The 15,522-nt window shown below is 37.9% G+C and overlaps 1 protein-coding gene across 2 annotated transcripts in view; it reads right to left on the reverse strand.

Moving 5' to 3' along the window:
- Positions 1–15,522, reverse strand: part of ADGRB3 (adhesion G protein-coupled receptor B3) — a 692,295-nt gene that overhangs the window by 391,870 nt on the left and 284,903 nt on the right. For both annotated transcript variants that reach the window (XM_036414772.2, XM_036414773.2), the window contains exon 8: positions 67–168. In XM_036414772.2, the coding sequence (XP_036270665.1) occupies positions 67–168 (102 nt within the window). The remainder of the gene's footprint in view (positions 1–66; positions 169–15,522) is intronic.

The raw sequence follows: 15,522 nt of genomic DNA on the forward strand, positions 1-15,522 counted from the left end.
CAAACATAGCATGCTGCTCCTGGTTGGCGATCATCCTTCAGGTTTGAGTGGGCCATCCTACTTTACCTGTGGCATTCAGTGGACACTGATTGAAGGCCAAGTCGCCTGCTGGAGTCCTTTTCCACACCATGGACATCAGATAGTCCTCTGGGCATATTTCATAAGGTGCTGCAATTTAAAACAGAGGGACTCGACTTCAGCAGTGTTTCTCTTTAAAAATATCGGCATCGTTCAAATGCATCACTCTAACTGTAGAGCTCTTTCATCTTTAAAGTATTCCAGTATTATTGATTGAAATGTTAGAAATGTCTTCATAAACAAACCAAAAAACCCACCAGGTTTCACTTCATTATCTTTAAAATCTTCACAGAAATGTACTTTCTTTTGAAAGTGCTTACTGTATAGGCTTTTTAAAAAAAAAGTCATTTGGATTTGTCTATAAAGTGAAGATTACTTTCAGCATAAAAATAATAAACTCTGATATTCATTATGTTTTGGAATGTTAGGCAATAAAAATAATTTCTAATAAACTGAAAACCTCATTAAAACTGTTAACTGTAAGTATTAAGAGTAAAACCAAAAGGCAAAAATATATTACATTTAATTCTTCATACTATCGATAGTACAATGCAATAATGGCATTCATACTACATCGTATAAAAATAAACTGATTTAATTTTTTGGGCCTTATTATTTTCAGAAGCTCAATTTAATTACTGAGGCAAGAACGTTAAAGGGAATATCAGGAATAAGATGTGTACCAGAAACACTTTAATGGAAAGCCAAAGAATTTGTAAAAGAACAAGCTCTATCTCTATTGTGTTAAACATGACACCTTTCTCCCAGATGAGAGAATACATTAGTCCTTTCTCTAGACACACCTACTGTTGTGTTTTCCTCACAGTGCTGCCATTTATATGTTCATATGTCTGTCTCACTACTAGCCTGGGACCTTACTGTCTGCTTTTCTCTATATCTTGCACTTAGTGGTGTGTCTGGCACACAGAAGCTGCTCAATATTGAACAAATGAATATATTACTATATGCTTATAGAAATATATTTAATAAATAAGGACCAAAAAATAGTATGTACCTAATGTATACATGCGTGTGACTTCTTGTGAGAAATGTCTTTCTTTGCATGAAATATCCTAGTTAATCAATGCTAATCATAAGTCTACTGATAATAATTCTATTTCAACATTTATGAACTTAATAGGATACATTATATTAGAAGAATGCAATTTAAAACATCACAATATTGAAGTAACATGTCCTTGATGATTACTAAGATAAATGGTTTAAACATGGGGTCTTTTTAGAACTGAAAGTGACGTTAAAAGTCTCATAGTCCATCTCTTTCCTCTTTACAGCTGAGAACACCAAGGCCCAAAGGGTGGAGGCTTGTCTGAGGTGACAGAGCTGACAGAGGTACTGGCAGGGCTAGGTTTCAGAATCCTGACTCCTCAGTAGCCATTGTTTGGACTTCCCCACATATCCTTTGTGCTACCTTGAATTGTTCAGTATAATCTCCCTACCACTGAGTTAACATATGTATTTTTCAAACTGTATTCTCATTGAAACACATAGGGAATTGTTTCCAACCTATGGAATCTTTGCTTGGTGGATGGTTCAGTGATTGATTCAACCCTTACCACCCCATCTTCATAAAATGTCTTCTGTCACCTCACCAATGATCTTCTAATGATCAAACCTGACGTGCTCATCTTATTCATTACTCACTAGACCTTCTTTGACACTTATACTTGGACTTCTCCCTCTTCCTTGAAAATACTTTCTTTAGGGGCTGACAATATTCTCTCTGAGGCCTCCACCAAGCACGTGGATCATTCTTCCTCCATCTCATGTGTATTTCACAGAATCATCCACCCCCTACTTTTTCTTTTTTTTCAATGCTTTCCTGAGATAATTACAAACATATTAATAAAAGTAAGTCAAACTTATCTCAATAAAAAGGCATATATATATATATATATATATATATATATATATATTCAACAAGTTAAAAAATAATAGTAATAATCTTGAGCCCTTACTAAGAGTCTTACATGCCTGGATTCATTTACTCTTCCTCAACAACTGTACAAGGTAGAGATTATTTGCCCCATTTGCCAGAGGGAAAATAGTCACAGAGAGGTGAATTAATTTTAATCTTCAGGTTCTAAACACTCCTTTTAGTACATGTTGAATTCAGAGAGAGAAAAAAAATTAAGAGTAACTGAGAACAATTGGGAGGGATGCATCACCTTGCCAAGGGCCCCCTACCTCCCCTGTCAGCAGCCAAGGCATGCCCTCTTTGCTCCTTCACCCCCTGGGCTGTTACAGGGGGCAGGAGGACTGAGGTTGGCAAGCTACCTGGGAGCCAAGAGCTGGATTTGCCACTGAGTCTGGCCTGGGAGTGGTGGTGCTGAATAGAAGTGGAGCCATCATAAATCAAAATATAAAGTCATAAAATAAAACCCATCACAAAAAAGGCAAAACTCATAGTGAATGAATTTGGCAATGTAGCAGATACAAAATTGACCCCAATTAATCTATGTCTTCTATATTCCAATAGTGAACTTACAAAAAGAGAAACTAAAAAAAAGAAAAAAATCTCCCATTTACCATCACACCAAAAAAATTAATATACCTAGGAATAAACTTAACTAAGGAGGTAAAAGACCCATACATGGAAAACTATAGGACAATGAAAAAAGAGATAGAGGAAGACATAGATAGATGGAAGAACATACTGTGTTCACAGACTGGTAGAATCATCATTAAAATGTCCATACTAACCAAAGCAATCTATAGATTCAATGCACTCCCCATTAAAATACCACTGGCATTTTCAAAGACCTAGAACAAACTCTCCAAAAATTCATCTGGAATGAAAAAAAAAAAAAAAGAAGAACCTGAATAGCCACAGCAATCCTGAGAAAGAAGAACAAATAGGTTGGATCTCAGTACCAGATATAAGGCTGTACTACAAAGCCACTGTTCTCAAAACAGACTGGTCCTAGCATAAGAACAGACATATACACCAGTTGAATAGAATAGAGAACCCAGACATCAACCCAAATCACTATGCTCGATTAATATTTGACAAAGGAGGCATGAATATACAATGGAGTCAAGACAGTCTTTTCAATAAATGATGTTGGGAAAATTGGACAGATACATGCAAAAGAATGAAACTAGACCACCAACTTACACCATAGGGCAATGGAAACTAAAATAAACAAATGGGACTACATCAAGATAAAAAGCTTTTGTACAGCAAATGAAACCATCAACAAACCAACAAAAAAGCCCACTGCATTGGAGAGCATATTTGCCAATATTATCACCAATAAGGGTTTAATCTCCAACATTTACAGGGAACTCATACAATTTAACAAAAAGAAGATAAACAACCTAATCAAAAAATGGGCAATGGACCTAAAAACTTTTTGAAAGAAGACATAAGGAAGGCCAAGAGATATAGGAAAACATGCTCAGAGTCACTAATCATCCGAGAAATGCAAATCAAACTACAACGTGGTACCATCTCACACCTGTCAGAATGACTATAAACAAATCAACAAATGACAAGTGCTGGTGAGGATCAGAGAAAAATGAATCCTCATACACTGCTGGTGGGAATGCAGACTGGTGCAGCCACTGTGAACAGTATGGAGTTTCCTCAAAAAACTAAAAATGGAACTTCCATTTGATTCAGTGATCCCACTTCTAGAAATATATCCCAATAAACTAGAAACACCAATCAGAAAGGATATATGCACTCTTATGTTCACAGACGCACAATTCACCATAGATAAGATCTGGAAACAGCATAAGTGCCCAACAGCAGATGAGTGGATTAAAAAATTGAGGTACATCTATATAATGGAATACTATGCTTCAGGGGAAAAAAAAGAAAAAGGAATTCTTACCATTTGCAACAGCATGGATGCAACTGGAGAGCATTATGCTATGTGAAATAAGCCAGTCAGAGAAAGATAAATATCACATGATCTCACCCATTTGTGGAATATAATGAACACCATAACATAACATAAACTGATCCAGTGACAGAGAAGCATTGATCAGTCAAACCTCAGAGGTAAGGTAGGGGAGAGTGGGAAAAGTGGGAGAGATCAACCAAAAAGACTTTTATGCATGCATATAAGCCTAACCAATGGACACAGTCAACAGGGTGTGGGGCATGAGTGTGTGTGTGTGTGTGTGTGGTGGGGGTTTAGCAATAGGGGGATAAGGACACATATGTAATACCTTAATCAATAAAGAAAAAATAAATTTAAAAAAAAGCAAAACTCAAGTGAGGATAGAGATAGCCTCTGTGCAGATCTTCATTCCCCCAATATAAGAACAGAAGAACAGAGAAATCGTTTAAGGGATTTCTCATCAGCAGCCATCACCAGCCAAGTGTCAGCACCCACCCACTCCCATGTTCCCCATTGAGGTTAGCACGCTGGGAGCCACTCCCCCTGTTGCGTCTGACACCCACTCCATGAAGAGCAGAATGCTCCTGGCTTTGCTGCCCCATCCAATCTCTTACAGGTGGCCCAGAAGGCACAGGGAAGTGTCTCAGTCACATTTCCCATTGCTGTTTGTGTCACCTCCCATCTTGTATTCATAGCTAACACCATCAGATTCATCTTCTCATCCTTCTCTTCCTCTTATCCTATGATGATACTACCTCCACTGTTTTCCTAGGCATTCACCCTGGCCCATTTGACTTAGAGGAACAACCTTATTTCATTTAGCACTTACCTACCATACTCTGTTCCAGGGAGAACCAACGGTGCCTCATGGAACTTTCATTTATTGGGAGGAGGCAGAGGTCAAACAAACATACCCTTACTTGAGTACAGTCATGACAAGCACTGCAAACAGAACAGGGTGCTGTTCCAATACCCAAGCTGAGGAGCCAAAGAAGGCTTCCTGGAGGAAGTGATGATTAATTGAGATTGGCTGTGTGAGGTGCAGTAAGCCCTTCAGGAGGAGGGAACAGTATGTGCAAAGGCCTGGAAGCACAGAAGAGGTTGGGGCACCTGGGCCACTGGAGGGGAACAATTAAGGAGTGTGGAATAGTGAGTGGACTGGAGAAACAGGCTTAGATTAGCACCCAGGAGTGCACCCAGGCAGCCACCGAAAGAAGGGTTCTAAAACAGCAATTGGAATGGGTTGGTTTTTAATTTTAAGATCAGTTTTTCTTTTGTGGGTAAAGAGATTGAAGAGCAGAAAGTAGGGTAAGACCACTGAGGAGATCGAGGAAGTGCTTTAACTCTGAAATTATGGTGGCCTTAGGCAGCTGATTGGACTAAAGATGAAAATATGTAGGTGGACCCAAGGTAAATTTGGGAGGTAGAATTAGTGACATAAGGAATGAGGCCCTAAGGGACAAGGACAATGCCTGCTTTCTGAGCTGAAGAACTGGATATAAAGAGATACTGTTCTCCAGCATCTCCCCCCCCCCTTAATCTAATTTGCCTGCCACATCAACAGAGTCCTTTCCAAAATGAAGATTAACCTCATAACTTGCTACTTAAATGCTTTCCATGGTTCTCTAGTACTGACAGGATAAAGATAGCCAGGCTCAGTGTGAAGAAAGTCTCCTCTCATCAACCTTATCCTAGCTTTCCAATTGTGGTTCATATTTATTCTCCTGTGCATCAGCCACACAGAATTAACTGTCATTTCCAAATAGTCCACACCAATTCACACTTCTCTGACTTTGCAAAAGCTATGCTCTCTGCTTAAAATAGTTCCTCCTCTATTATTTATTTGTAAGATTCCTATTTATCTTTAAAACACAAATGGCAATAACATCTGGGAAGCTTCCTTTAATACATTAATCAATGAACATACAAATATTATAGGTTTTTTCACAATGGGTTGAAAATATTTGGTTAAATGCTCTGGATATGTGTGTGAAACTCCAAATTCCCAATTTTGACCTTAGAAAACTCATAATATTTTATCTTATTTCTTCTTAATCTGCTGTAATGAACTTCCACGATGTCTAGCATACAGTAGATGTTCAAAACACTTTTGTTAAGTAAATCACTTTTACTAAGGAAAAAACATAATAGGTCATCATTGTCTAATGGAACTTCTTGCAATGATGAAAATGCTCTATTTCCATTGTCCAATATGGCAACCACTAGCCAAATGTGGCTATTGTATACTTGAAATGGGACTACTAAGACAGAATTGAATTTAAATTTAATTCAACTTTAACTAATGTAAATTTAAATCTTAAAAGCTATAGTGTTGGAAAACACTGTAATATAAATTGTGTTTTCTGTAGAAGTCAGCCAAAACTACAAAAAATATTAAAAAAGGAAAATTAAAATACATCTTACAACTCACAAAATACATCATGCATAGTTTACTATATAATTAAGTTCCTTATAAAACTAGCCTGTTTTAAAAGATATACAGTCATTAATCAAAAATTACTATTATACTAAATTATTTTTGTTTTTTATGTACATCCAAACTTCTGTTCAATATCTTCCTCAATATCTATTAATTTGTCATCTTTCATGCTCACTTCACTTGTTCTTTTTTCAGTTTTCAATGTTCAAACTCAATTTTTCTTTAGTTCTGTTGATGAAATATGAAATTAATTTCATAAAACTTCTTACTACAGCTTTCAGGTGCTTTCTTTTTTTTCTTTTTTTTTTTTCTTCTTTTTCTTTTTCTGATTCAGTCTTGACCTAAACCAATGAAAAAGTAATTTGCACCCAGCTTTATTTCCCAGTAGTGGTTTCAAAAAGCTTTTCACACCTATTGTTATTCTGAAAGTACTCCTCTTGGCAATGCCCCACCCCCAAGGTTGCCTGTGTGGTCAGAAAAATTTGGTAATTGCAAGCGCTATCCACTAGATGGCATGGGTGGGCCAATAGGGTGAAATGTTTACTAGGCCTTCAGCTGAAACTGGTAAGATTCAAAATCAAGGTAGGCTGAAGTAGTAGCTTAACAGAACTGTGTACTTAGAATTATCAGTCAACGACTGAATTTTGTTTAAAGGTACTCAGGAAGAAATAAAACGTTTAGTGGTCCAACTAGCCTCTTACAAGGCTCTCCAATATGGCCCTTTCTCAGTTCCCAGCGTCTCCATCCTCACTGACCCCCTCAGCTACACTGGCCCCCTGATGCATCTCTAATATTCGAAGCAGGCTCCCCCCTCAGACCTTGTGCATTGTTCTGCCTGCTCAGGATCTCTCTTTCTCCCTGAACCTGTGCCTGGCTCATTTCTTTGTTGTATTCAATTTTATTTATCATCTCTGAGATTTTCTGCCCACCCTGAAACACGCCCACATATTTCTCTGCTTTATTGTTCTTCAAAATGCTTTTTGCCTTACAACTTCTACATATGTTTTAGCTTCTTTGGTATTATTATTACTTTGCCTCCTCCTGTTGGAATGTGAGCACTCTGAAGATAGTGATTTTTCTGTTTTGTTTCACTTCTGAAAATATAGCACTTACAAGAATAACATTTATGATATGCATAGACTTTTAACCAAAAATTACTACATACTTTCAAAAGATCTTTTATTTAATTACCTCAGTACTAAAGATGACAGAAAATGCTGATGATTTGGTAATGAGGATAGTATATATGGTGTGTGTCTATGTGTTTAATTGGTGGTATGTGTGTGTATTTAATAGGCTAGTGTTCACTTAGAAACTGGAAGAAACAGTTTTCCTAAAAATTTGTCAAACTAGGGATCCAGGATACTGGGTGTTGAGAAAAGTTGACCTTGTGGAGTGTGTCAGATGTGGTAGAAGTCCATGGGACCCTGTTCAGAATCCCCTCATGTGATCAACATACAACCTAACTGGAGAAGGTAGAAGTTGACTAAATAGTTATTATTTTTCCCATCCACAGCACTAAATATAGTTGATGGAACTCACAGAACTCACAAAACTAAGAGTAGTTCTTTTTCCAACCACAGCACTCAGTTATCAATTCCCATTTATCTAAATGACACTTAATGTGGTCTATTTCAAACAGATCCCCTCCCCCAAAATATTCAGAGTAATTTTAGAGTGGTCAACACACATTGTTTTCTTCACTGTAAATTAGGAAGCCTTGGATTTATTGTGACTCATTGATAGGATCAAAGTATATGAATTATAAGAAAGAAAGATGGCCAAAACTGGTTTGGCTCAGTGGATAGAGCATTGGCCTGCAGACTGAAAGGTCCCAGGTTCGATTTCAGTCAAGGGCATGTACCTTGGTTGTGGGCACATCCCCAGTAGGGGTGTGCAGGAGGCAGCCGGTTGATGTTTCTCTCTCATCTTTGTTTCTAGCTCTCTATCCCTCTCCCTTCCTCTGTAAAAAAAATCAATAAAATATATTAAAGAAAGAAAGATGACAAGGGAATAATAGATTCACAGTTGCAAATTGGTCCAAGATTTTCAGCTTTTTAGTAGTCAGATCAAGTCCCACAGTTGCTTTAAATATTTCATCAAAGTTTGATCTGACAGACTTTGAAGATTATTTCTTTAAAAAATTACTTCAGAAAATAGGTCTATTTATGCTCATACCAAAAGCAAAACAGCCTAGAAATAAAAACAAAAATTATTCTATCCTACATTTCTGAAGACCCTGGTGGTGGCTTTCCTTAGTGCCAATTGTGGAATTCATTCATTCCACAGGATATTTAATGAGTTTCCATAATGTCCTCATCAACTTGTTAAATACTACACATAAAAAGAATGAATGAGAATAATTGAAGTTTATCAATTCCCAAGAGAAATAGTAAGTGAAGAAAATACCATTCAGAACACCCACTATGATCTCAGAAGTTCTGGCTGCTCTAAGTTCAGGGGAGAGAATATCAGTGGAGGTCTCTAGAAGGGATGACAAGTTGTAGTGCAAAGAAGCAGCAGGAGTCAGCCAGCAAGAAAGGGGAAAGTATGCCTTTGGAACCACATGTGGGAAGACCCAGAGGCAAGGAGAACACGGGGTGTCCAAGAAAACTGGAAACATTTCAGAATGGCTGGTGTACCAAGTTGGTGATGAGTAGAATTGGGAGGGAGAAAAGTGATAAATGATGAGATAAAATTGGAGTCTGAATTTAAGGTCAAGGGGAATATATTATAATACTAGAGGCCTGGCACACAAAAAGTCATGTACTCACAGCAGGGAGTGGGGGTCCTCAGCCTGGCCTGCACCCTCTTGCAGCCCGGAGACCTCTCGGAGGATGTCCACATGCCAACTTAGACCCATTCCCTGGGGGATCGGGCCTAAGCTGGCAGACAGACATCCCTCTGGCAGCCTAGGAGGCAGGAAAGGCTCCTACCACTGCCACTGCACTCACAGCCATCAACCTGTCCTATGGCTGAGCTGAGTTCCCTCTGTGAGAGCGTACCAACCACCAGGGGGCAGCTCCTGCACTGAGCATCTGCCCCCTGGTGGTGAGTGCTTATCATAGTGACAGGTCATTCCAGGTTGTTCCGCCATTAGGGTCAATTTGCATATTACCTGTTAATATATGGGATTTTTTTTAAAATATATTTTATTGATTTTGTACAGAGAGGAAGGGAGAGAGATAGAGAGTTAGAAACATCGATGAGAGAGAGTCATCGATCAGCTGCCTCTTGCACACCCCCTACTGGGGATATGCCCACAGCCAAGGTACATGCCCTTGACCGGAATCGAACCCGGGACCTTTCAGTCCCCAAGCCGACGCTCTATCCACTGAGCCAAACCGGTTTTGGCAATATATGGGATTTTGAATACTGGATCTGCAATTTGAAGAATAGATTGAAGCAAAGTGAGACAGAAGGCAGGGAGGCCGGTGACAATTTGAATGGTATCCTTGGGGAAAGAGCACGGAACCACAGGAAGTGGAAATGTAAAGTAGGTGGATTCAAAATCTAGTTAGTAGGAAGTATGGGCCCTGCTCCATGTCTGCATGTAGGAGGTGAGGAAGAGAGAGAAATGAAGATGAAACTCAGGTTCCCAGGAAGTATGTCTGGTGTGCTACACTTAGTTATAGCACTTGAGGAGAACTTGGAGAAGAAGGCGCTGAAAATACTTTTGAGCACGTCTGTTAATATCAAGAAGTCAGCTGGTGTATGAAAATAAAGCTCAGGAGAGAAACTTAAGCTAGACATGGCGATTTGGGTTAAACTTTTACTGTTTAATGCTACCTATGTGTATTTGGTAAATTAGAAAGTACATAATTAGCGCAGGCCACTCTTTGGGCTCAAAATAAAAACATATTATTGTGCAGCAATACGAAGGACTCTCACTTTATGCCTTAGTAAAATGGGACAGCAATTCTGTTCAGCAGCTGGAAGATCCCACTGTTGGCTACCACGAGTGCAAATATTTTAAAAAAAAAAAAGTTGTAAGACACAACTGTACTTGAAGCCACAAGTATGTAGTTAGCATGCTCCCTTAAAAAGCAAGGTAGCAATTACCTACCGATTAGCTGTTCATCTGTCTATTCAAACTGATTTTCTGTCTCTTAAAAATAGCAAAAATTATACAGGGCTTAAATCAATTTGATGTAGAAAATTAGTTTTCACCTGGATGCTAGAATTTCAGCATTAAAGAGAAATTGATTCTAAAGTACAGAGCTGACATTTGGGGGGGCGCGGGGCGGGGGGAAAGCACTATGCATCAGCCCACATTTCAAATTTTACTAGCTGGCCATTCATTCATTCATTCATTCTTATGTTTTGGGAGTTCCCTGAGCTGGGGATGCAGAGGTAAATGCGATGGATCCAGTCTCTGTGCTTACACAGCTAACAGCTCTCATTTCCACAGGGTAACCTACTCCTGTGAAAAATTCATGGAGCTGCTAACGAAGGTCTGAGGGGAAAAGAAGGGTATTTACCAAAGGTGTTTCTTAACAGCCTTCCTCATATAGAAAATAGTTTGTACCAGTCTCAAGTTGAAAGAACAATTACAACCTAAGCACAATATTTGTGCATCGCTATAACTTAGGTGCTCTTCTAGAAGCATTACATATTTTAATTCATATAACTTCTCATAAAAACCTTATGAAGTGGATGTAATTGTCCTCATTTTAAATATGAGGAAACCACGGCAGAGAGAAGTCACTCAGCTAGGAGATGTTGGGCCTAAGTCAATCAAACACCTCTTTCAGTCCAATCTCAGAGATGTCATTAACAAACAATGTGCGTTACAGGTTACATGTTTGAGTACTTGGTCTAGGCAAAGTTTTACATACATACCCACCACAAAATTCTGTATTATTCTTTATTTTTTTAATTCTATATTTCAATTCAGCTCACAAGGTCACTCTAGGTCCAACCTGTTCACAAAGTTCATAATAAAAATAGGCATCTACCTTTAATTGTGAAGAATATTCCAGGTATAGCCATCACTTTTATAGTGAGACAAAGTTTTATGTTAGGGATACTAGAGGTCTTTGCTAGAGCATTGCGTTAACTTGCCTTTTTGTGTTATCTTGGGAACTAGTGAGGAAAGGTCATGACACAAGTAGAAAATAATCACACTCAAAGGTACACTACAGCAACTGGCAAGGCCACTGGCCACAGCCCCCTATATTGCCACCATAGGGACGTCTATTTACACACACCTGGGACCAATTCTAGCCTGACAAGTGGCTACAAGATGCCTTGAAGAACTCTGGCCTAAAAGAGTGAACTGGGATGAGATTTGGGAAAACTGAGAAACCTTCCATAAAAAGTTACATATTTTTCTTACTTTCAGCATCTCAATGGTTTATTTTTAGTAAAGGGAGGATCATACCACAAATTGTTACTACAAAATAAAAATAATATATATGTTTATAATGTCATTGAAATGCTAATTAAACAGTCTTTTGAAGGAATAAAAGATTATAAAAAGTAAGGTATTATTATCATACTTACTTTGAAACATTTAATCATATGCTTTCATACAAGGGACTTATAGCATTTATTATATAGAATAAAAACGTTCAAAAGAGCATGGTTCTCATAACCTACAACATTTAACTAGGTTTAACGCAGGGTAGCGGATTTGGGGGAAAGAAAATAGACAACTCATTTGCAATGAAATGAGCTGGAATTCTAGCTAAGAGATATAACAATATAACTCTCTATATAAATATATAAAATAAAATACAGTAGCAATGTATAATAAGAGAAGCACAAAACCATATCTATAGGGGTTCAAAGAAGAAAGAGAACTCATGTGACTGTGGAAGGGAAGAAAGATTAAAGGAAGAGACATCTTTTAATACGATTACGCTTCCAAGATGCTTTCATTTTGGCAGGTGAAGATGACAGGACAGGCACAACTCGGGAATCCAGGTGAATAACAGCGCAAGCAACAGTGTAAGGAGAGAAGTCATAAATCACACACACACACACACACACACACACACACACACACACACATATGACTATATGGTGAAAGGAAAGCTAATGAGCTGACAGCAGGGCTACTAGAATCCCAGGGATTCCAGTACGTACTAATTTGGGGAATTAATGCAAAGCAATGGAGGTTTTTTGAGCAAGTGAGTCACATGATAAGCCGAACCTGTGTGGAAGAGATTAGAAAGGGAGGTTGTTTCAATCATATGGGTACATGGACAGAGAGGACCTGCACTGCCACTTAATGGTTCTAATTAGTGATGGTATTTTATCATTTCATCCTTGAAACAATCCCTCACGGTGCATATTATTGTCCCTGCTTTAAATGTGAGGACACTGAGTCCCAAACCCAAACTCTTTTTGATTCCATGTCTCAGGCTCTTTGCTGCACTGCCCCTCCACAACTAGTAGGTGTTGGCTGGTGGGCAGTGGCCACTGAGGGAAGACTTGATGGAAGTGGAATCCAGCACCAGCCCATAAATTGGTGAGGAGAAATTAATTCAGATGACAGGAATGACTTGGGGGTTAGAGAGAAAAGCTCTAGTGGTGATTCAGACTCTTATTTGATACCCCTATTGGAAAGGTCCAGCAGTCATTTGGAAGACATTAGTCATAAAGATGCAGATCTGTGGGTGCTTCTCACACAGGAGAGAGAGAGAGAGAGAGAGAGAGAGAGAGAGAGAGAGAGAGAGAGAGAGAGAGGGAGGGAGGGAGGGAGGGAGGGAGGGAGGGAGGGAGGGAGGGAGGGAGGGAGGGAGGGAGGGAGGGAAATGAAAGAATGCCAGGGGCAAGATATTAGGGTCATTCATATGTTAGGATCTGCATGAAGAGGGAAACAAGTGGGAAGAGAAATGTCAAGGACTAATATTCAGGTTTATGGTATTAATAAACTGAATCAAAAAAGAAATTTCAATAACTGTATTAATTTTAATCTTATTAATTTTAAAACAATTAAGTAGTTTATAAAATGTTTACTTTTAGTATAAAAATGATGTGGGATAAAGGTAAAAATGTGAAATGTGCTTAAATTTTCCATTTCAACTTGAGAATGATACACATATTGTCAAATATTTCTAAATTGGACAAGGTAGGGTAATATAAGATTACAACAAATTTCTTTTTAAGTTTCTGCAGTGGCAGAAGCTGTGAGTTTTCTATCTCATTTGGTGAGCAATCTGATAAGACCAATTATGATAATAATTATCTCCATAGACGTTTGGAAGTTTGAATCATGCACATATAGCCCTATCTTGGTGACTCATTCATTATTTTAGATCCCAGTGATTCTAAATTCTGCCTGTGAAATTTAGCTGATTTGTGGCAGAACCATAGACTGGAGTAGGTAATAAAATCCATGCTTTTTAGGAGGACTGACTGCTTTCTCAGACACTTATTATACAACAGGTGATGTTTCTCTCCTTTGGGGTTCTTCAAGTTCTAATTTATTTCCCTACTTGTTAGATTGTATCTGAGGTTATCTGGGCAGAACAAATAACATTTAAAATGAAAGAAGTCAATACCTAGTGCCACCTACTGTCAACACAAACTTAGTGGTTGTCTTTAGGTGAACAATTGGGATGTACATTCAGGGTTGACATTATTTGCTCTGTCCAAAATATTCAGTGCAAACACTTGCCTGAATCTTTAAAACTGAGTACATAATAACATAATTCCCATACATATAATATCTGATAGCAGAAAATAATATAAATTCTAATGTATTAATGCTTTTAAAAAGTTATATTAGTGATAACCTTGTAGTTTGGGATGAAAAAATAAGTAAAGCAGGTGTCAACTTGTATAAATAAGTATATAAGTACTTCAATATAGAGTAAATAGAGTAAAAAAATGTAGAAACATTTTTTAAAGTATATGATAAGTAAACCATTATCTTGTATATCTGACACTAATACAAAATAGTTTTGACTGATTGAGAAACAAATAAAACATAATTTAAAAAAAGGAAATATAAGTTTTACACCACATATTTGGGTTTCTAAATATGATAATGATTAGCTTTGAAACTGCAATGGTCCACACAATTTAGAAGTTTGACTTATTAACTTGTTTAACTTATCTCTAACGATGACAAAATACTACATCAATAGTGATTAATTCACCACTTCTCCAACTGGGAACTGAGGAGAAAATAAGTCATTATGAGCTAAGACTTTATCTTCCTCCCTGACACCCTGTGTATAACATGCCTATCTTACTTCACAAGTTTTTCTCAGCCCATTCAATCCACAGGCTCACTCACCATTTTCAAATAAAGCAATTTGAAAAAAGAAGGACATTTCACATGTAAATTAAATTTAACATCTACCTGTGGATGGTGGGTTCCAACTTAGCAAATAATGACTAAGGAGTAATCGGTCTCAAAACTGGAGCTGTAGGAATAGCAAGCCACTTCCTTGGGAACAGAGCAAAAAGGTCCCAGAAGCCTGACAATTATTAAAAGCCAATCTACCAGTAGCTTCCTAAATGATATTAACCAGTGAAATATTGGAAAACAGACAGAGGACTAAAATTAGTACATTTTCACAGCGTGGCAAAAATCATAGGAGCTATTCATTACTTTTTTATTATCTCAACCTCATTTGGGATGTAGAATGAGATTAAGATCAATGAAATTATCATTTAGTGAGTCTGACCAATGAAAAAAATTGGGTAACAATTATTTCCCCTGTAGCTATTCTATTACTCAACTAACAGTGTGTGTGTGTGTTTATATATACACACACACACACACACACACACACACACACACACACACACACCCCGTATTTTTCGGACCATAAGACGCACTTTTTTCCCCCCAGAAGTGGGGGGAAAAAGTCCCTGCGTCTTATGGTCCAAATATAGCCTACACATATACTTAAAAAAAAAAGTTTTTTTACTTGCCCGGCTCTGTGTGGTCTCTGTGTGCTTGCCCGGCTCTAAAATGGTTCTAAATGCTGCTGTTTACTTTACAGGGTTGATTACATGTGTTTATGACTGTGATGTTGGGTTTTAATGCACATAAAATATTTTAGGACACTATTTGTTTCAGAATCTTTTTTTCTTCATTTCCCTTCTCTAAAAACTGGTGCGTCTTATGGTCTGGAGCATCTTGCGTCTTATGGTCCGAAAAATACGGTG

This window comes from Pipistrellus kuhlii, unplaced genomic scaffold (assembly GCF_014108245.1).
Source record: "Pipistrellus kuhlii isolate mPipKuh1 unplaced genomic scaffold, mPipKuh1.p scaffold_m20_p_5, whole genome shotgun sequence".
Classification (NCBI taxonomy): Eukaryota; Metazoa; Chordata; class Mammalia; order Chiroptera; family Vespertilionidae; genus Pipistrellus; species Pipistrellus kuhlii.